The sequence below is a fragment of the Panthera pardus genome, unplaced genomic scaffold (assembly GCF_024362965.1).
Source record: "Panthera pardus isolate Hobbes unplaced genomic scaffold, ASM2436296v1 HiC_scaffold_27, whole genome shotgun sequence".
Lineage (NCBI taxonomy): Eukaryota > Metazoa > Chordata > Mammalia > Carnivora > Felidae > Panthera > Panthera pardus.
The window spans coordinates 80029067-80051525 of NW_026526843.1; the positions used below are offsets into that span (position 1 = coordinate 80029067).

General features: G+C 46.4%; 1 protein-coding gene across 21 annotated transcripts in view; it reads left to right on the forward strand.

Moving 5' to 3' along the window:
• The window catches only part of FAM156A (family with sequence similarity 156 member A), a 47137-nt gene extending 32818 nt beyond the window's left edge, over window positions 1-14319 (forward strand). For 6 of the 21 annotated variants that reach the window (XM_053891601.1, XM_053891597.1, XM_053891607.1 and 3 more), the window contains one exon: window positions 7772-9206. In XM_053891601.1, coding sequence (XP_053747576.1) covers window positions 7876-8532 — 657 coding nt within the window. In that variant the 5' untranslated portion in view covers window positions 7772-7875 and the 3' untranslated portion in view covers window positions 8533-9206. Of the gene's footprint in view, window positions 1-381; window positions 2579-7771; window positions 9207-9252; window positions 9457-9666; window positions 9822-10028; window positions 12589-12946; window positions 13260-13612 lie in introns of those variants that run through there. The other 15 variants (XM_053891598.1, XM_053891608.1, XM_053891604.1 and 12 more) reach the window with 11 other exon arrangements.
• The last annotated feature ends 8140 nt before the right edge of the window (window positions 14320-22459 follow it).

Consider the following 22459-nt stretch of genomic DNA (forward strand, 5'->3'; position numbering starts at 1 on the left):
TCTTCAGCGAAGGAGGGACCTTCACCCAGGGTCCTTCATCCCAAAGGGCAGCTCGTGTACCGGTTATGACACAGGAGGATGGAGTAAACGGGACATCTCTGTACTCAGATTCTCTGTGAGGAGGAGGAAGATTGGATCTTTTGTACCATCTCTAATTCCAGAAACTTAAAGAGGCTATAGAGGGATTTTCAATGTGTGGGTCACTGTTGCCCCATCGGCCACAGTTCTGGTCTCACAGTGGAACTTGGGTCAAGATCCTTGGAGCTCCAGGCAACTCAGAGAATGTTTTTCAAGTCCCGAGCGACTGGTGCACAGAGTAGGTGCCCACAGTGATCTGTCCAGTAGGTGGATTGTTGAGTGAATTAAGGCTGCTAGTTAAATATGGGATGCTCTGGCAAGAGCACAAATCGCCTTGGGGGACGGGACATGAACACACGGGTGAAGGCTGTGTCAATCCAGGTGACTGCTGTCAGCCTCACAAGAAGGCGCTCCTCCTCACTGTCCTTCCAGCTCTTTGTCCAAACCTGCCTCTTCTCTAAGTGGTCCTCTCCATGTCCCTTCTCTGCCTAACTTACAGCCCGATACAGGCTGTCATTCGGCATCTGTGATCCTTGGGTGTCCTTTGCAGTCCAGCTGACTGAACAGAAGCTGACTCAGCACAGCAGGATCTAGTGCCTGTCACCCGTTGTTCTCCCCTGCTTTCTGTTAGACTCTCACTCCCTTCCCCTACCCCCCAGCTGCTCCAGCCTTCTGGCAGTATCTGCACTGTTTCTGGAAGCCTCTGCCTCAGACACTTCTTCCCAACTGTTCCCTCTTGACAGGAAAGTCCTGACCCCAGAAATGTGCTTGTCAGATTCCTCTCCCTGTTCACAATGTTTGTTGAAAGGTCACCTCTTCGTGAACCCTGAATTCACACCCTTGGGGATACTTTCTAGGTTCTGCTTTTGGGGCTGACAGATCATCTGGAGAGGCATTGCCAGCAAACGTGCGGGGGCCTGGGTCTAAGAGCCAAAGAGTTTGTCTAGAACCAAAGAGAAGAACCTGGAGAATGTCCTAGTATTCTGACTAAAAGGCAGAGGGGCACCCAAGAAAACGGGAGGTCAAATTATCACCGAAGGCAGGCCAGCCCCTGAGCAGCTCCTCAAATGAGTGGAATTGTGTTCATGCATCACTTGTAGCCTGAACCATGGGCCCTGAATGCTGAGGGAAGATCCCTGCTCTCCAGTAGCCATAGTCTGACCAGAAACTCAGAGGATAAGGCCCTGCCTGCAATAGCTGAGTGCCTGTTGTCTTTGGGGCCACTATGTCCAGACCTGGCCATGCAGCTTCTGTTGTTCTAAGATGGGGATGGCAGTACCTGCCTTCCTTGCTTCCAGGGCTCTTCTGACAAACACAAGATGGAAAGCGCGCACACATACACACACACACACACACACACACACACACACACAAAGATCAGAGAACTGGAAAGAACCTAGGTCCTTGATGGCGTCACCAGACCCCAGAATATGCCCCGCCTGCACCCACCCTTACTTCTGATTTCATTCTGTGTGATTGTGAATTGCCTTTGTGATTAGACCTGTTTGAGGAGGGGTTTCCTCTTTACTCACAGCACAAAGCAGACTTCTGGATATGGGGAGCATCGTGGGGTTTGGTTTTCTTTTCTGTGGGAGCCATGTCGTGTCGTGGGTAAGGGCACAAGCTCTGTTCCTAAACAACCTTCCTTCCAACTCAGTTCTGCCACTTGCAGTCCTGCCATTTTGAGAAGTGTACCTGGCCCTGTGCCTTACTATCCTCACCTGTGAAATGGGCTTATTATTCTTAATAGTGACAATACCAAGCAGAGAGGGTTGCATTTGTGAATACATAATGAGGTAATGCAAGGATGGTTCACAGAATTGCATCTGCCACATTCCCTATCTTTACACCTACTGATGCTGCCATGGGAGAGGTGGCAGGTCAGGCTTTACACCACGTGAGCTAGAGCAAAGAACATAAAGATCACATTACACGTCTGTGTTCAGCCCTAGAAACTCTCCTCCTCTGCCACACATTCTCATCCTTTGCGTCATGCACGGACGATCCGTCACCAGAGGGCTGACTCTCCCACCTGCGGACCACAAATACACACCGTCTTACACTGTGTGCATCAATCCAGTACACTCCAGTTATGTCCTCAGATAGCCTGCCCTGGTCCTGGTGCCGGGGTGGGGGTGGGGGGTACCCCAGGGCAGGTAACGGAGCACATGATGTTCCCTTACACCCACACGGCATCGGAAGCTGTCTGCATCCTAGTGCCTGCCTTTCTTTCCAGACTCACCTCCCTCCGCCCTAAAATTCGGATTACACTCACACTGGATTCCAGGGCAGACCCTGCCACTTCAGTCTCTCTCCTTCAGCCTCAAATTCCTCCTGGTTAAAGGCAATAATCCTGCCTACTCAAGGTTTGTTGGGAGACCTCCAGGAGGCAACAAATGTAAAACACCTAGCTGACGTTAGCTGGCACATGGAAGGCACTGGATAAGAAACAGCATTATCTATTTCGCTTCTTTAATCCACAGCACCTGGAATGCAAAGGGTAAGATTTCCTCCTTTTATACGGCTGAATAATATCCCATTGTATAGATGTGTCACACTTCCTTTATCCATTCCACTGTTGATTGACAGGATTGTTGTTTCCATTATCCTGGCTACTGCGATTAATGCTGCAGTAAATATGGGAATGCAGACATCTCTGAGAGGCTGGCTTGAGTTCTTTTGGATATATGCCCAGGAGTGGGATGCTGGACCAGATGATGGGTTTTTTGGCGGTTTGTTTGTTTGTTTGTTTGTTTTTAGTTGTTTTGGAGGGGACATCTGGATACGAACAAGATCATATGATAGTTTTAATTTTTTGAGGAACCTCCATACTGTTGTCCATTGTGGCTGCACCAGTTGCGTTCCCACCGACAGTGTACGAGGGTTCCAGTTTTCTGTATACTCTCCAACACTTGTGATCTGCTCTTTGTTAGTTTGTTTGACAATAACCATCCTCACGTGTCACATGTGTGACGTGACATCTCATTGTGGTTTTGATTTGCCTTTCCCTAATGCTTAGTGAAGGGGAGCATCATTTCATATACCTTTTGGCCATTTGTATGTCTTCTTTGGAGAAATGTCTATTCAAATCCTTTGCATATTTTTAAATTGGTTTGTTTGTTTTCTTACTATTGAGTTAGAAAAGTTTATTATAAATATTGAAAATTAACCCTTATCAGATACATGGTTTGCACATCTCTGCCCATTTTGTAGATTGCTTTTTCAGTTTGTTGATGTTTTCCTTTGCTGTGCAGAAGCTTTTAAGTTTGATGTAGTCCCACTTGGCCGTTTTTGCTTTTTCATGACTGTGCTTTTGGTGTCGTTTCCATGAAATCACTTGCCAAGACCTGTGTCACACAGATGTTCCTTTATGTTTTCTTCCAGGAAGTTTTACAGTGTCACGTCTTATACTTAATCTTCAATCCCTTTGGGGTTGATTTTTGTGTGTGGTGTAACGTAGGGTCCAATATCGTCCTTTTTGCACGTGGGTGTCCAGGTTTCCCGGCACCATTTGTCCAAGAGACTGTCCTTTCCCCATTGCGTATTATTGGCACCCTTGTCAAGATCAGCTGACTGTACATGCGTGGGTCTATTTCTGGGTTCTCTTCTGTCCCATTGGCCAGTGTCTGTCTTTCTGTCACTACCATACTGATTTACTTACTGTAGCCTTGAAATATGTTTTGAAATGAGGAGGGTGGGTACCTCCAACTTTGTTCTTCCTGCAGGTTGCCTTGGCTGTTCTGGGTCTTCTGTTGTTTCATATGCATTTTAGGATTGTTTTTCTAAACTTGTTTTTCTAAAATTGTTTACTGAAAAATGCCATTTGGTTTTGAGAGGAATAGCATTGAGGCTATCATTTTTCTTTTTAATCTTTCATCTTCAACTATAGATTACATTGATTGATTAATCAGTTATATTCTAAATCTGAGGATTGCATTAGTTGGTTTTCAATTATTGAACCACCTTTGCTTTCCTGAGCTAGCCCACTTGATCATGCTGTTTTTCCTTTGAATATGTTGCTGGATTCCATCTGCTAGTATTTTGTTGAGGAATTTTGTTCTTGTGCTAAGGAAGAATATTGGTCAGTACTTTTCTTGGTATCAGTGAAATGCTAGCCTCATAAAATCACTTGCAAGTATTTCCCCCACTTCTGTTTCCTGGAGGACATTGTGTAGAATTTGTGTGTGAGTGTTTTTATTCCTGTCGATATTTGGTAGAATTCACTGGTGATACCATGTGGGATTTTCATCATAGGCTTTTAACAACTGATTCAGTTTCTGTAAATGGCACTGAAATATGCATGTTCTTTCACCTTGGGTAAGTTTTGGTGGTTTATGGTTTTTGAGTAATCAATCCATTTGCACATTGTTGCATTTATGTATGGAGATTTTCATGTAATATTAATAATATCGTTTCTCTCATATTTCCTGGGTCTCTAGTGAAATCTCCTCTTTCATTCCTCTTGTTAGTAACTAATTTCTTCTCTTTCTCTCTCTCTGTCTCTCTCTCTTTCCAGTTTTATTGAGATATAATTGACAGCACTGGATAAGGTATAAAGGATAATAATCAGACTCACATATATCATGAAATGGTTACCATAGTAAGTTTAGTTGACATCCACCATCTCAGAGACACAAAAAGAAGAAAAAGAAACCAATGTTTTCCTTGTGAAGAGAACTCTTAGGATTTACTCTCTTAACAGTTTCATTTATATCACATAGCAGTGTTAACTATAGTCATCATGTTGTACATTATATTTCGTTATTTATCTTATTTTTCTTATACCTGGAAGTTTGTTTCTTTTGGCCATCATCCTCCAATTTTCTTCTCCCTCCCCAAATCACCACCTCTGACAACCACAAATCTGATAGCTTTTTCTGTATATTTGGAAGTTTCCTTTTCAATTCCATACATAAGTGAGATAATGCCCTCAAGGTCCAACTATGTTGTCACAAATAGCAGGATTTCCTCCTTTTTATGGCCAGATAGTGTGTGTGTGTGTGTGTGTGTGTGTGTGTGTGTGTGTGTGTGTGTGTCTGCCTGCCTGCGTGTCTGTGTATTTACTTGATCCATTTATCCATCAAAGATGCTTAGGCTGTGTCGATATCTTGGCTATTGTAAATAATACTGCTATGGACATAGGGGTAAAGATACATCTTTGACATTGTGGTTTCATTTCCTTCAGATATACTATCAGAAGTGGAATGTCTGTATCATATGGTAGTTCTATTTTTAATTTTTTGAGAAACCTCCATACTGTTTTCCATAGTGGCTGCACCAATTTACATTCCCACCAAAAGTACACAAGTATTCTTTATTCTGCGCATGGAAGCTGGCATTTTTATCTCTTGTATTTTTGATGCTAGCCATTCTAACAGGTGTGAGGTGATACCTCATTGTGCTTTTTATTTGCATTTCCCTGATGATTGGTGGTTTGCAGCAGCTTTTCCTGTACCCATTGGCCATTTGTACGTCATCTTTAGAAAAATGTCTGTTCATAGCCTTTACCCATTTTTACTTTATTTTATTTTATTTTATTTTATTTTATTTTATTTTATTTTATTTTTTTAATGTTTATTTATTTTTGACACACAGAGAGAGACAGAGCATGAGCAGGGGCGAGGACAGAGAGGGAGAGGGAGACAGAATCAGAAGCAGGCCCCAGGCTCTGCGCTGTCAGCACAGAGCCCGACGCGGGGCTCGAACTCACCGCGAGATCATGACCTGAGCTGAAGTTGGATGCTCAACCGACTGAGCCACCCAGGCGCCCCACCTTTACCCATTTTTAAATTCGATGATTAGTTGTTGTTGTTGTTGGTTTTTTTTTCAGTTTATTTTGTTTTGTTTTTGCTGTGGAGATGTATGAGTTCTTTATATTTTGGATATTAAATCCTTGTCAGATATACGGTTTGCAAATATTTTGTCCCATTCCATATGTTGTCTTTTCACCTTGGTGGTTTCCTTAGTGTGTAGCTTTTTAGTTAGATATAGCCCCACTTGTTTTTGATTTTGTTGTTTGTGCCTTGGGTGGTATATCCAAAAATCCATTGCCAAGACCCGTGTCAGGGAGCTTTGTCGTTATGTATTCTTCTAGCAGTTTTAGTTTCCAGTCTTACATTTAAGCCTTTAATCCATTTCAAGCTAACTTTTGTGAGTGTAAGATAGGAATCCAGCTTTATTCTTTTACATGTGAATAGTCCATTCTCCCAGCAGCATTTATTGAAGAGACTGTCTCTTTATCCATTGAGTATTCTTGACTCTGTTGTCAAATATTAGTTGGCCATACATGCATGGGGTTACTTCTAGGCTCTCGATTCTGTTCTGTTAGCCCACGTGTCAGTTCTTATGCCAGTAACACACTGTTCTTATTACTCTAGCTGTGTAGTATGGCTAGAAGTCAGAAGTGTGATGTGTCTTCTTTGCTCTTCTCTTTTTTTTTCTTCTTCAGTCCTGTAGAGGTTTATCAATTTTATTGATTATTTCAAAGAAGCAACTCTTTAAAAAAACGTTTACTTATTTATTTTGGGAGATAAAGAGCATGTGAGCGGGGAAGGGGCAGAGAGAGAGGGAGAGAGAGAATCCTAAGCAGGCTGTACAATGTCAGCCCAGAGCCTGACATGTGGCTCAATCCCACGAACCTCGAGATCATGACCTGAGCTGAAATCAAGTGTCAGACGCCTGACTGAGCCCGCCAGCACCCCATCAAAGAAGCAACTTTTTTTTTTAACGTTTATTTATTTCTGAGACAGAGAGAGACAGAGCATGAACAGGGGAGGGTCAGAGAGAGAGGGAGACACAGAATCTGAAACAGGCTCCAGGCTCCGAGCTGTCAGCACAGAGCCCGACGGGGGGCTCGAACTCACGGACCGCGAGATCATGACCTGAGCCGAAGTCGGACGCCTAACCGACTGAACCACCCAGGCGCCCCAAAGAAGCAACTTTTAATTTGAGTTTCTCTAATCTGTCTTGTTAGAAATTTCATTGATCTCTGTTCTTGTATTTTAGTAAAATTCTTACTGCTGCTTACTGAGGATTACGAAATGACTTCCCTAGGTTTGAACATCCTTTTTACCTAGATAAAAGCCAGTGAAAATTCAAAAGAATGTGTCACCATGGTGGAAATTTTAGCCATTGTCTCCTTTTGGAAAGTACATGGACACTTACGAGTATAGCAGATGCTGGTCACACATGGAGTGTTCTTAAAATTATGCTTGAATGGTTATAAAAAGTCGGCAGGGTTGACTGAGCTTGCGCCACGCTTCAGGCTCCCTATTCATTCATTCTCTGTCGTCTCTCTCTGTCTCTCTGTCTCTCTCTGTCTCTCTCTCTCTCCCCCCCCCCCCTTGCTCACTCGCGCCCTCTGTCTCTCTCTTTCAACAACAACAACAACAACAACAACAACAACAACAACAACAAAAAGTGGGCAGGGGATTCACATGGTTGACTGCAGGGCACCATTTTTCATTACCTGTGATGTGGTTTTGATGATTAATCTCATGCCTGAGATCCTGATTATATGCCATCCGAATTCTGAGTTTGGAAATGTATACTCTTATTTAAAGCCCAGAACCATCGTAGGGAGTAGGGCTCATTATTATCCCCATTTAACAGATAGGAAGCTGAGGCTCAGAAACGTTAAGTCAGATGAATAATAACGGAGTTTTCTTTCTTCTTTTATCACCATTTGATGTAGTCTGGGTCCTTCTGGCCACACACCTCCCTTGCTAGCTTCCAGCTCTTTGATAACCTTTGTCTTCAGCTTCCTGTCTAGACCAAGGGCCAGGTGGAGCTGTGAGCATGGACCACACCTCCATGGATCCACTCCGGAAATGCAGCTCAACACTGATTTCTGAGTCTTCCCCGATGATCTCTGAAGAGACCTCCCGGGAAGTCACGGCAGCCTCCTCTCCTTCCTTCTCGGAACTGCTTATGATGGGCCTGGGTGACCTCAAAACCAGTCCTGGCACCAAATACCCTGCCCCTCTTCCAGAGGGGCTGCTCCAGCAGCGCTACAGAGATGAGAAAACCCTACAAGAGAGGCGGTGGGAAAGGTCAGCGTCCCCTCAGAGGAAGAAAACCCTTCTGGGGCACATGAGACGGCGGCACCTCGATCAGGTGGCACCTTATCGGGTGGAGAGGAAAGCCAGGATCTCCTCCTCAGGTGATAGAGATCAGAACAGATTCAGATGCGAATGTCGATACTGCCAGAGCCATAGGCCAAATGTCTCTGGGATGTCTGCAGAGAGGAAAGGGGCCCCCCATGCTTCCTCCTGGGAGACACTGGTACAGGGCCTCAGCGGCTTGACCCTCAGCCTGAGCACCAGCCGACCTGGCCTGCTGCCCGAAGGGGTGCTCCAACAGCAGGAAAGAGACGAGAAGCTCCAACTGGAGATGCAGCAGGAAAGCAAAAGGATGTTTCAGAGGCTCCTAAAGCAGTGGTTGAAAGAAAACTGAGGCTCTCATCCTCACGTGACACAGGTCTGAATGGCTCCAGACATGATCCTGAGCGTGGATTTCTTTTGGGGACCAACCAGTAAGCAGTCGTCAGAGAAGTGACAAGAGCAGCGTTGATGACTGAAAATTCGATCGGCGTGAGCCCTCATCCAATCCCAGGAAGGTCCTGTCTTTCCTACCTTGAATTTGTGGATCCCTGTGGGGCTTTCTATGGGACACCGCATACCCCAGGGGTCCGCAACTTCCTTATTATGGCTCCCGTGATGCATGTTGTCACTTTCCCACCCCGAACTCTGCCTCTCCTCCCTGCCTTGTTGTCAGTACAGTAGAGAGCTTCTCTGTAGCATGAATGCCCCATTGTCGATGGCCATGTGCTTTTGTGCCATTTCACGGACTGCCTCCCAGCAGCAGCACTGGTCTGCTGGAATGGATGTGTGCTGAACGGAGATCCACTTTCAAGAGACTGACGCTAAAGGAGGTGCAGAAAGGGACCTGGAACTGGAACTTGGTGGTTCACTATTGTGTTGTCTGTGTAAGCCGTTATGAGTATGCTGAGCTAAATGTAGAACATTGTTTCCCTGCTTTATAACACGGATGGTATTCCCCTCGAAGGAATTTCTGACCCGTTACCTCATCATCCTTGCCAAATAAATATACATATAAAAAAAACCTAACTTTTGCATTCAGGTTCTTTATCCATATTGGGTTGTTCTTTGTCAGGTGTGAGGTCACCGCATTTAAATTCTAGAGCAGCAGATCACAGTTTATCAGGAGGTTTGGAGCCAGGCCTAGAGGGCACCAGGGAACACCATCGAGTCACCGTTTGCAGCCCTGCAGCACGAGCAGCCTTCGGATCATCCGGGCAGAGCAAGTTGAAGAGTCTTCCTGCCCACAGAGAGCTGGAAGCACAGCCCACCGCCCACGGTATGAGGTCCTGGGGGGATGGTGCCGGCCCCCCTGGCGTAGCATCTCCAGGGGCTGTACCTTGTTGCCCGGTATCCCTGGGTTGGGGAATGCGAACAGCAGTTTCATGCCTGCATCACGGAGTCATTTCAGAGTCGTTTTGGGACTTACATGTGTGCCTTTTCATTTCAGGAGGCATTAATGAGGCATCATCCTTCTTCCTCCCCACAGATCCAGTGCTGTGTAACCCAGGAAGTGCCCGTGCAGTCCCTCTGAACTACAGAGAAAGTCTGCTTGCGCCCAGTCTCCGTAATTAGGTAATGTCCAGAGCTGTGTTGCTGCAAACATCTGTGAGTCTTCTGCAGACAGAAGTGGCTTCAGAGCAGGTGTGTTTATTATGTTCTGAACGTGTGATCTCTCCAGAGAGCTTGGTGCTCAGGTGACCCTGCCAGGCTCGTGTCCCACTTGACAGGAGAAGGTAAACAAAGCAGGGATGTTCTTCCTTGAAACTCTGAGGCCTAAATTTACACTGGTCGTTTGGGGTGTGGTTAGCAGGATAACATGCGCATTTCACTTTATTGATCTTCTCCTAGGTATCAGACAGTATTCTACATGTCTCCATACATCAGCTTATGGAATCCACTCCCAGAACCCATCATTGAGCAAGACTTCGATCTCACTTTGTGTGTGAAAAGCAGAGTACAGAGAGGTCAGGTGAGTTGCTCAGTGTCGCAGAGGCACTGAAGGAGAGGGTGACAGGCAAACCTAGGCGGACTGAATTCAGAACATGACTCCTAACCAGCTCACCAACGTTAACCTCTATAGAGGCCGGGGGTGAAGTGCGGAGAACCAGTGACTTTGGTGGACGTTTCCCAGCTGGAAGCCTCAGGTCTGGTAAGATACCTCCTTGAATCCTCCCCATAATGCACTAGGGCAGGGGCACTCCTACCCACCTGGCAGAGTTCAAGGAAGTCATAAAGAGATGGCTTTACTGCAGCAGCCACACCAACCACAGACAGATGTTTAGCCACTCGTTAAGGTTTCATCGTCTCACCCTTGCCTCCCCCACTCCATGCAAGGCTGGCTGCTGGGGTGGGGAAGTTTGGAGTAATCACAAGACAATCCTGGCCCTCGGGATTGAGCCTTTAATCAGGGAGACCTGTAACGCCCATACATGTGGCAAAGAGCCGTCATGGAGCCCCTCTGTGGCTCTGTGGCCAGGGGACGAGAGGGGTGGGAAGGAACGGGGTGGGGCAGTGTGGATGTGGGGCTTGCTGAAGGTGCTCCTGACCACACTTACTCATGGCCTGCACTGGGGCACATGGGGAATGGGTGGGCAGGTGTGACTGACAGACCCAGTGGTACCATCCCACCCCTGCCTCAAAGTCATTGTCCCCTTGCCCACATACCAAGTGTATGTGGGTATCTGGGGGTCCCATCTGAGTCGGCACACGGTCCCAAGTTATAGACTAGGAGATGGAATCCACTAATGTCCAGAGATGTTCAGCATGTCAAATTCTGCATTTTTTAAATGTTTATTTTTGAGAGAGAGAGAGAGAGAGAGAGGGAGAGGGAGAGAGAGGATACAAAGTGGGAGTGGGGGAGGGGCAGAGAGAGAGGGAGACACAGAATCTGAAGCATCAGCATGTCAAATTCTAGGCAAGAGGCAGAGGGAGAACCACCAGGAGGCAAGAAATACAGGGAGAGCATGGGGGTAGAGTGGAATGCTCAAATCAGAAATCTCAATGTACCTATCACAAGTAAAGAAATTGAATTTGTTATTTAACAACCTTCCCACTGGGGCACCTGGGTGGCTCAGTCAGCTGAGTGTCTGACTCATGGGATCGAGCCCTACTGTCAGTGCAGAGCCTGCTTGGGATTCTCTCTTTCCCTCTCTCTGACCCTGCTCCACATTCTCTCTCTGTCTCTGTCTCTGTCTCTCTCTCTCAAAATGAATAAATTTTAAAAATTGATTTAAAAACCTTCCCACAGAGAAAAGCCCTGGGCCTGCTGGCCTCATTGCTAAGTTCTGTTAAACTATAGGAAGAGATAATATCCATCCCTCATAGGCTGTTCCAGATAGGAGGAAGGAACATTTCCTAACTCATCCATGAGGACAATATTACCCTGCACCAAAGCCACACATGACAACACAAGAAACTATACACCAATATCTATCATTAACATCCATACATAAATCCTCAACAGAATAGCATATCAAATCCAACAACATTTGCAAGGGGAAAACCAGCTAACCAAGTGAGATTTATCCCAGGGTTGCAATATCGCTTTAACATTCAAAATACAGTTCGGGTCAACCAGCATAGTAATATAATGAGGACAGAAACCATGTGATCATGTTGATGGACAAAGACATTTGACAAAATTCGAGGCCCATTCGTGATAAAAATGCTCGTCCAACTAGGGACAGAAGGGGACGTCCTCATTCTGATAGGGCTATCTACAAGAAAAATATGTCTCCTGTCACATATTTATTAGTGAATGAATGCTTTCCCGCTGAGATCCAGACCAAGGCAAGGATGGCGGTTCCCACCATTTCTGCCCAACATTGACTGAAAGTTTCAGCCAGTGCAATCATGCAAGGCAAAGGAACGAAAACATGGAGAAACTGGACACGAAAACTATGTCCAAGCAAAAACTTGTACTCAGATGTTCACAGCAGCATTATTCATAATCGCCAGAGAGCAAAACAGTGTAAAAAAGTCTGTCAGCTGGTCAATAGATAATCGAAATGTGGCAACCCATGCAGTAAGATGCCACTGATCTATGAAAAGGGATGAACTTCTGATTTCTGCTACAACATGGATGAGCCCCCAGAGTGTTCAGCTACATGAAAGACACAGACACGAGAGTCCACTTAAAGCAGGAGTCAGTTTCTAGGAAATGCCCAGAAAGTGCAAACCTACAGAGATAGAAATTACATTAGACTCTGCCTCGGCCTGGAGGTAGTAGTGGGAAGTGAGCGCTGACGGGTACACAGGGTCTTTCTGGAGAGAAGGAAATGTTCTAAAACTGAACTGTGGCAATGGCTGCACGACTCTGTACATTTACTACAAGTCACTGCATTGGACTCTCTAACTGGGTGACACTGGTGTGTAATTAGAGCCCAATAAAGCCCTTTGGAAAATGTAATGCAAATGTCTAAGTAAGTCATGGTGGAAAAGGTATGCCATTGATTTTATAACACTAAGGAACTGTCCCATCTCCCTTTCCATGTTCTGGGTCCTGCCTGCACGACCCATCATCACCTGCCTCCTCCCTGTGGGTGAGGTGCTCCCACCAGAATGAGTCACTGTGCACATCACAAAGGAATGCTGCTGCGTGCACACGTCTGTGTGAGTGTGTGTGTCTGTGTCTGTGTGTGTGTGCGCTCATGCGCAGGCACCCGCTGGGTGAACTTAATGGTTGGCTCAGAAATCCGTGGCTGGGGTCAGGCTCCTAGGGTCCATCCTGCATCTGAAAACCCACTTAGGAGTTTTCCTTTCTTCAGGAATCCCATGGACCTGGCTGCAGTTTCCCTGGTAACCAGCCTCATCCTTAGCTTTAACTTCCGGCCACAGGAAGATGTGTAGAGTGGGGAGGGGTGTTGTCCGCCCCCCACTGGGCCCCCTGCCGCACTCAGCAACCCAGTGTGGAGACACAGCAGAGAGGTAACCAAGACAATGGAAATCCCACTGCCTCAAGGCCCTTCCCTCTCCCCTCTGCCTGCCTGTCATGTAAAGAAGGGGACGCAGATGCATAAACACACTCCTCCGTCCTGTAATTGTTCTAAGTGTGGCTGTAAAATAAATATGTCACAAACAGCTCCTGACTAATAAATACAGAAAGCAAACTGATGGCTGCTGCAGGGAAGGGGGTGGGTGGATGGGACAAATGGGTGAAGGGGAGTGGGAGATACAGGCCTTCAGAGAAGGAGGAATGAATAAGTCATTGCATCAGAGGCATAGCACAGGGAATGTCGTCAATTGCTGTCGTAGCATTGTATGGTGACAGATAGTGGCTACACTTGTGGTGAGCAGAGCATAACACTAGACATGTTAAGTCCCTGTGATATACACCTGTGACTAATGTAACATTGTGTGTCAACTTTACTCATGTAAAAAAAAAATAGCTCTTGAAAGAAGACACATAAGGAATTTTTGTTTTTAAATTTCAGTAGTAACACACATGGCTCTAAAGTTCAAGATTCTATTTAAACCAGGACAGGTGAAGCTCAGAGATGCTTCTCAACATCATCTGTGCATCAGATCTTTCCTGGAGCAGTTTAGAATGACTCAACACCTAAAAAACAGACAATCCAATAAATATGGGCAGAAGTCATGAACACACATTTCTGCAAAGAAGACATACTGACGGTTAATGGGCATATGAATAGATAATAGGTACCGATCATCATAGGGAAATGCAAATCAAAACCACAATGAGCTATCACCTCACACCTGTCAGAATGGCTAAATTCAAACACACAAGAGACAACAGGTGTCAGCGAGTATCTGGAGAAAGGACCCCTCCTGCACTGTTGCTGGGAATGCAAACTGGTGCGTCTACTGTGGAAAAGTATGGAGGTTCCTGAAAAAGTTAAAAATAGAACTACCCTAAGATCCAGCTATCGCCTACTGGGCATTTACCCCCCAAAATATAAAAGCATTGAGGCGCCTGGGTGGCTCAGTTGGTTAGGTGTCCAACTTCGGCTCAGGTCATGATCTCGCAGTTTGTGAGTTCGAGCCCAGTGTGGGGCTCTGTGCTGACAGCTCAAAACCTGGAGCCTGCTTCGGATTCTGTCTCCCTCTCTGCCCCTCCCCTGTTCGTGCTCTCTCTCTTTCCCTCCCACTTCCCTCCCTCTCTCTCAAAAATAAACATTTAGGGGCGCCTGGGTGGCGCAGTCGGTTAAGCGTCCGACTTCAGCCAGGTCACGATCTCGCGGTCCGTGAGTTCGAGCCCCGCGTCAGGCTCTGGGCTGATGGCTCGGAGCCTGGAGCCTGTTTCCGATTCTGTGTCTCCCTCTCTCTCTGCCCCTCCCCCGTTCATGCTCTGTCTCTCTCTGTCCCAAAAATAAATAAAAAAAGTTGAAAAAAAAAATTTAAAAAAAAAAAAAATAAACATTTAAAAAATTGTTAGCAGCACCTGGGTGGCTCAGTCGGTTAACTGTCCAACTCTTGGTTTTGGCTCAGGTCATGAACTTGCAGTTTGTTAGTTCAAGCCCCACATCAGGCTCTGTGCTGACAGTGTGGAGCCTGCTTGGGATTCTCTCTCTGCCCCCAAACCGCTCGCTATCTCTCTCTCAGAATAAATAAATAACCTTAAAAATAAAATAAAAAATGCAAAACACTACTTCAAATGGGATGCATTAACTCCTATGTTTTAGCAGCATCATTTGTTATAACCAAATTACAGAGGCAACCCAAATGTCCATCGAAGGATGAATGGATAAACAAGATGTATATATATATACAATAGAATATTATTCAGCTATAAAGAGAATGAACTCTTTCCATTTGCAACGACATGCAAGGAGCTGGAGAGTATTAGAAATCAGTCAGTCAGAAAAAGACAAATAGCATATGATTTCACTCATAAGCAGAATTTAACAACCACAAAGAATGAGCAAAGGAAAAAAGAGACAAACCAGGAAACACTCTTAACTATAGAAAACAAAGGGATGAAGGGGATCCTGAGTGGCTCAGTCGGTTAAGCATCGGACTTTGTCTCAGGTCATGATCTCAAGGTTCAGGAGTTCAAGCCCCACGTGGTGCTGTGTGCTGACAGCATGGAGCCTGCTTCAAGATCCTCTGTCTCTCTCTCTCTCTCTCTCTCTCTCTCTCTCTCTCTCTCTCAAAAATAAAAATAAAAAAAAATTTTAATTAAACAAGAAAACAAAGGGATGGTTACCAGAGGGGGCATGAAGTGGGGGGGGGGGGTGCGGGATGGGTAAAATAGGGGATGGGGATTAAGGAGTGCACTTGTCCTGATGAGCACTGGGTGTTGTATGGAAGTGTTGAATCACTGTATTGTACACCTGAAACTAACATTGTATGTTAACTATACTGGATTTTTTTTTTTTTTATACTGGATTTAAAATAAACTTTGTACTAAAAAAAAACAAACCCCAGGGTCAGATGCTAGTGCTCCATCCCTGGAGAGCCTGATTTAGCGAGTCTGGAATGTGGCCCCCACATAAGCAGTATTTGGAAATGTCTCCTATGAAAACTTAGATTGCAGCTGTGCAAATAGAACCATCCTTAAGGAGAAAACCTAAAATCAGAAATATGAGACTCCTTTGCAAGGAAAGCAGGTTTCCATCGTTACCTGCTGTGGTTGGCAGATCTCACAGGCTTGAGGAGAGGAAAAACATGCCATGTAAATGCGGGTTTTAAAACTGACATTGTATCTGCTGTTCTCAATGTTGGCGAAAACCAAAGTTTGAAGTTAAAACCCTGGATTTGCTGTTGAAGCGTGTGACTTGTTACTGCTCGTCAAGATCCCTTGTGCTTACTTACTTTAAACTTTGCATCGCATAGATAACTTCTCCAGACAGATCACAATCATTCTTTGAAGATGGATTGGCTGAGATTTGTATCAGTTGATGTAGATGGATCAGCGGTCAGGCTTATCTGCCAAGTTATGGAGTTTCGTTTTTTAACTTTTTATTATAATTTATGTTTAAATGAATTCACATGCTCAGATAAGAGACCAACTAGGTCCAGGTATTTACGATGAAAAATAAAATTGAGCAGTCCCTTGTTTCATGCTCATGCATGGACACGTGCCTCCCCAAACTTTCTCTTTTAGCGATTCCTTCTGGATATTCAAGTCCATATTCCAAATCATGGGCTTACTGCTATGCCTAATCCATTGAGGTTAGACATTGTGAGTTCTTACAGAAGATGAGGAGTGCAGTCTCCCAGATATATTACAGGGCCCAGGTCTTCTGCTCGGAATTCCTGTGTGGAACCACCCAAACCAGGGGAAATCTCTGCTCAGGATGCGATCAGAGTGCATCTGCCAAGGAGGATCCCTCCTGGGGGACTTTACACACATCTGTGGCAAGGTGAAGATCATGGCTTAGCCTTTTCCAGAGCAGGTCCCAGAGAGTCATTGGACAATGGAGAACACACCTAGCAGTATCTCTAGGATTTTGCCTTCGGGAATTGGGTGGATGGCAGTGTCCAGCCATGAGACAGGGAATAGAGGTCTGGGGTCCTGTGCAGATTTGTAGGGCTTGTGGGATTTGCACCTGAGTAGAGGTGTCCTATAGGTTCAGCCCATGGGGTCCTGGGGCCCAGCAGACATTTCTTAGGTAGACTTGTTGATGGGAAAAGCCATCAGCATACAAGGGGAAATAGATGAAATCAAGTTAGATGCATGGAGCTCTGGATGGCCATGTGGTCACCCACGGATCATGTATTAGGATGAGGAGAGCACAGGGAAGAAGTTGGAACCCTGGGAGAAAAAAGAAAAAGATTTAGGAGGGGATCAAACAAGGAGACTTACAATTAACGACTGAGAAGTAGGAAGAAAGCTTGGGTGGGCTGCTGTCACAGATGCTGAGGAAAGACAGCATTTTGAAAAAAGAATGTTCAGGCTGCCAAGACAGCATCGGGTACTTTGGTTTTGCAACATGGAGCTCTTTGGAGAATTTAGCAAAGGAATGTTCCACGGGTGGGGGACACGGTAGAGGGAAATCCAGAGGTAAAAAGTACTCTCCTCAGTCTACACTTTGAAGAAGCCTGGCTTGAAGAGAATCAAGGCCAGGGTGGTAGAGACAATTGGCTGTGTGCTTTCAGGGGATGTTCTTTTCTGTCCCCAAAAGCAAGACAGAAAACAAGATGCAGGTTCTGGAACCTCCTCTGGATGGTGAGCACTGTTGAACAGATGACCGAGTTGAGAGTTGGATGAGTCTCACAGGTGTTTCTTTCAGGGCAGAGCAGTGGGATTGGGTAGCAGTGGGGTTACAGGAAGTCTTCCATCATCTCCCACGCCATCCTTACCCCTGTGACCCATGCAGATGTGGCTACAGAGACTCAACATCTTCCAGGTAAAAGCCTCAGTGGGTGGTGTCCGGGGAGAGTCCAACATTGAGTTGTCAGACTAGAGAGGAACGGAGGGGGAGAGATTGGGAAGTTCTGGCAGAGGTGACATCAGAGGACAGGAGTCCTGTTGGGGGTGCTCAGAGCAGTGATGCCGTTGAGAGCAATGGATGTAAGGGGCTTGGGTTTGGGGTGATGGCAGGGCTGGGGATGTGGGCATTAGGCCACCACATTCAGACCCAGTATCTGCGAAAAAGATGTTTCTTGGTTTGGTGCAACCTTGTCTGTGGCCTGTGCCTGGATAGACTTGAGTCTTCTGTAAAACTAAGGCCTCTTCAAGAGATTGGCCTCAACATGTCCTATCTGATGGTGAGGGTGCTTTGGGGGTCCTTCCGATGAGGAACAGAGAGGCTGGGCCGTAGAGCAGCAGAACAGAACTCCCGTGTGATTCCCGCCACCACAAAGTGTATCCTCGGATCCCCATGAAGGGGGTGCAGGGTGCAGGTTGCAGTGGGTTTTTGGAAGTACAGGGAGTGGCCCAGCTCTAAGATCACACACCAGGGCCACCTGGCAAGCCACCGTGAAGTAACTCAGGCGAATGCTCTCAGGCGAAGGACCAAGGTCCAATCCCAAAGCAAATTCTGCCATTGCTACATGGCCACAGCCCAGGCACTGTCAGAGCTCAAGGTCTTTGGGATGGGAACCCCATCTTTCCAAAGCTCCTTCTCACTGCTTGATGGGGGAGGGAGGGACAGGCCATTATCTGAGAGGAGCCCCAATGAGGAATGGAGGCCAGGTGGACCATGGCTGGAAGAAGAGACCAAGGCCTTGCTCCAGGTCTTTCCATCCCCAGAGTGACACAGTAGGGTGTAGGCTTCTTCAGGACTAGTCCCTGGCTTCCATTTGAGAGACTCTAGGACCTCAGGGCACCACTGTCCCATGAAGATGAAGGGTGGGAGAAAGCACGACTTTTTGAATTCCAAGAACCAAGTGGGACAATGGGTATATCAATGTGTTCCAAGTCCTACAGCCTCCTGTAAAGAAAGCCTGTTGAATGGAGTACTGTTCCTGCTGCATAATTGTGTTATTGTTACCTAATGGGCTCTCCTTCATGGAAAGCACACTCAGGGGGCCAATGACAGCAACTGTAGACGTGAGACATGTCCTTTAGGGGAAGTTTGATTGTTGGTCTCTCAGAACAAAAGCCAGTGTCCTACCTGAGGCCATGTCAGGTATAGTGGACATGGGGAGGATCTACCTTGGAGATTAGATATGCTGAGGACCCAACAGAGGGGGAAAAGAACTTGGGAGATATTGCCAGGTCTGACAGCAACCACTGGGATTGTCACCCCTGCCTCTCAACTCTCAGGAGGAAACTCACATGATTTACCGTCCAAGGACACAGGAAAGGAAAACCTCTACCTCTTCTAATAAAAACTGGTGGCCTTGTACACGGTCCTCCAGGCTTTCTCCTCTGGTTCTGGGAACATTTATGAAACCCAACAACACAACACTGGCACTGAAGTGAGTGTCTGTGTAGCAAAGGAGAAATTGCCCGTGGAGGGCAAGGAGGCCATCAGGAGGCCCTGCTAACCTCGGTGACAGCCCTTGTCACTGAGTCCACTCTGCGTGTCTGGGGCGGGGGGCGGGGGGGTGGGGCTCCCTTCCCTCATCTGTTCTGGGGGTCTGTTTGTGGATGTTTGAAGCTTCCTGAGTTAAAGGACAGGACAAGACAAGGACCGCTGATCTCTCACATGGACGGCTTGGCCAGTGGGCAGAGGAAGAGCAGGTGGGGATGGTGAGCTGAGATCACAGAGCCACTCATGCTCCTCAGACCCCATGGGCACGTTGGCTTATTTGGTCCCTGACTGATCTGATCTACACCATGAGAGCTGACCCTCTGGACTATGGAATGCAAGGGGAGGGGGGAGGAAGAGCCATTAATTTACATCCACTATGATAGCTACGTGTGGTCAGATGTAATCAGTGAATTGTCCAAATATACAAATGCTCAGTCTCTTTAAGTGAAAGTGTTCTCACATTTCCACCCCCTGCATCCTCCTCCCAAGATGAGGAAGAGGTATGTGTGGCTACAAATCTGTGCGATGATGTGGGTAGCAGGTCTATGACACACTTATGTGGCTCACAGTGCCCTCGTGGTCTCTGAGGGAAGGACAACACTTGTCTCCCAGGTCCAGCTGGTGATGCCATGCATGGGGCTGGTGTAACTTGCACTTTTGTCCCTCTCTTCTTGGTCGGGTCCTGGTAGTCCCTGACTGACTCAGATTTACCTCACTCTGCTGGCATCTGCCAGTGCCTCTGAATCTGGGTTGCATCCTCCACCCCACCCCTGGGCAAGAGCTTCCAGTCCACAGGCTCAGCTGCAGAGGCATCTAAGTCTCCAGCCAGGTTAAAGCCTCCTTCATGAACCTCTGGCTAGGAGCTCAGCCACATTCTACATCCCCCAGGGTGGAGTACAGCTTCCCTCACCCACCCACCCCACCCCCACCCCCAGGTCTCACCTACACCACAGCAAGAACTAATTTCAGCTCCAGAAAGCTACATACCCACACTCCAGCTGCCCTTCTACCCAAAGAGAGAGGACGGCCATTGGGCAGAGGGTACCTGTGCATCCCAAGTGTGAATGAGGTGAAACCCTCCTTTCCTTGGTGTTCCTCCTCGCTTCTTGACACCCATCCCTTGTCTGAGCTGTGTTGCCTCTGCCACCACTTGCTCTGTGGGCCTTGCTGCCCTGGACTGAAACGGACACTCTTTCTTTGGCTCTTCTTTCTTATTGACCCAACCTCCCATGCTATATCCAGGTGAAAAGGAGCATAAGGAGAAATTGGCACATTGTCAAAAACAATGGAAATTGTGGTGACCTATCCCTCCCACTCAAAAAATATGTATAAAGAAAGAGATGGAGTCAAAATGTCAATACTACCCAAAGCTATCTACACATTCAATGCAATCCCAATCAAAATTGCACCAGCATTCTTCTCGAAACTAGAACAAGCCATCCTAAAATTCATATGGAACCACAAAAGGCCCCGAATAGCCAAAGTAATTTTGAAGAAGAAGACCAAAGCAGGAGGCATCACAATCCCAGACTTTAGCCTCTACTACAAAGCTGTCATCATCAAGACAGCATGGGATTGGCACAAAAACAGACACATAGACCAATGGAATAGAATAGAAACCCCAGAACTAGACCCACAAACGTATGGCCAACTCATCTTTGACAAAGCAGGAAAGAACATCCAATGGAAAAAAGACAGTCTCTTTAACAAATGGTGCTGGGAGAACTGGACAGCAACATGCAGAAGGTTGAAACTAGACCACTTTCTCACACCATTCACAAAAATAAACTCAAAATGGATAAAGGACCTGAATGTGAGACAGGAAACCATCAAAACCCTAGAGGAGAAAGCAGGAAAAGACCTCTCTGACCTCAGCCGTAGCAATCTCTTACTCGGCACATCCCCAAAGGCAAGGGAATTAAAAGCAAAAGTGAACTACTGGGACCTTATGAAGATAAAAAGCTTCTGCACAGCAAAGGAAACAACCAACAAAACGAAAAGGCAACCAACGGAATGGGAAAAGATATTTGCAAATGACATATCGGACAAAGGGCTAGTATCCAAAATCTATAAAGAGCTCACCAAACTCCACACCCGAAAAACAAAGAACCCAGTGAAGAAATGGGCAGAAAACGTGAATAGACACTTCTCTAAAGAAGACATCCGGATGGCCAACAGGCACATGAAAAGATGTTCAACGTCGCTCCTCATCAGGGAAATACAAATCAAAACCACACTCCGATATCACCTCACGCCAGTCAGAGTGGCCAAAATGAACAAATCAGGAGACTATAGATGCTGGAGAGGATGTGGAGAAATGGGAACCCTCTTGCACTGTTGGTGGGAATGCAAATTGGTGCAGCCGCTTTGGAAAGCAGTGTGGAGGTTCCTCAGAAAATTAAAAATAGACCTACCCTATGACCCAGCAATAGCACTGCTAGGAATTTACCCAAGGGATACAGGAGTACTGATGCATAGGGGCACTTGTACCCCAATGTTTATAGCAGCACTCTCAACAATAGCCAAATTGTGGAAAGAGCCTAAATGTCCATCAACTGATGAATGGATAAAGAGATTGTGGTTTATATACACAATGGAATACTACGTGGCAATGAGAAAGAATGAAATATGGCCTTTCGTAGCAACGTGGATGGAACTGGAGAGTGTGATGCTAAGTGAAATAAGCCATACAGAGAAAGACAGATACCATATGGTTTCACTCTTATGTGGATCCTGAGAAACTTAAGAGAAACCCATGGGGGAGGGGAAGAAAAAAAAAAAGAAAGAGGTTAGAGTGGGAGAGAGCCAAAGCATAAGAGACTGTTAAAAACTGAGAACAAACTGAGGGTTGATGGGGGGTGGGAGGGAGGGGAGGGTGGGTGATGGGTATTGAGGAGGGCACCTTTTGGGATGACCACTGGGTGTTGCATGGAAACCAATTTGACAATAAATTTCATATATTGAAAAAAAAAAAGAGATGGAGAAATGAATGGGCACAATGCCAAAGGCTCCTCCGAGGTGGCCTACGATGTGCTTAGGGTGTGAGTGGGGTCAGGCAACATGGATATCAATGGTGGCCTTGACAAGAACACTTGCAGTGGAGTGACAGGGACAGAATCTCTGTTGAAGGGGGTCGAGGAGCTAATGGTCTCAGGAGAAGTTGAAGCAGTTTTGCTTTGAAAGGCACAGATGATGTGCCAGTAGCTGCAAGATGACATGTGGGAAGAAGATGGGTTTCCCCCCCTTGGGTGTGGAATGCTCCAATGTAGAGAGAGCAGGTGATGGTTCAGGATAGAGGAGAGACAATTGCAGGAGCAGAGTCTCTGAGAAGGTGGGAGGCCTGGGATCCCGAGCAGCAGTGAGGGGCTGGTATGCAGAGGGGCAGCAGAGAATGCC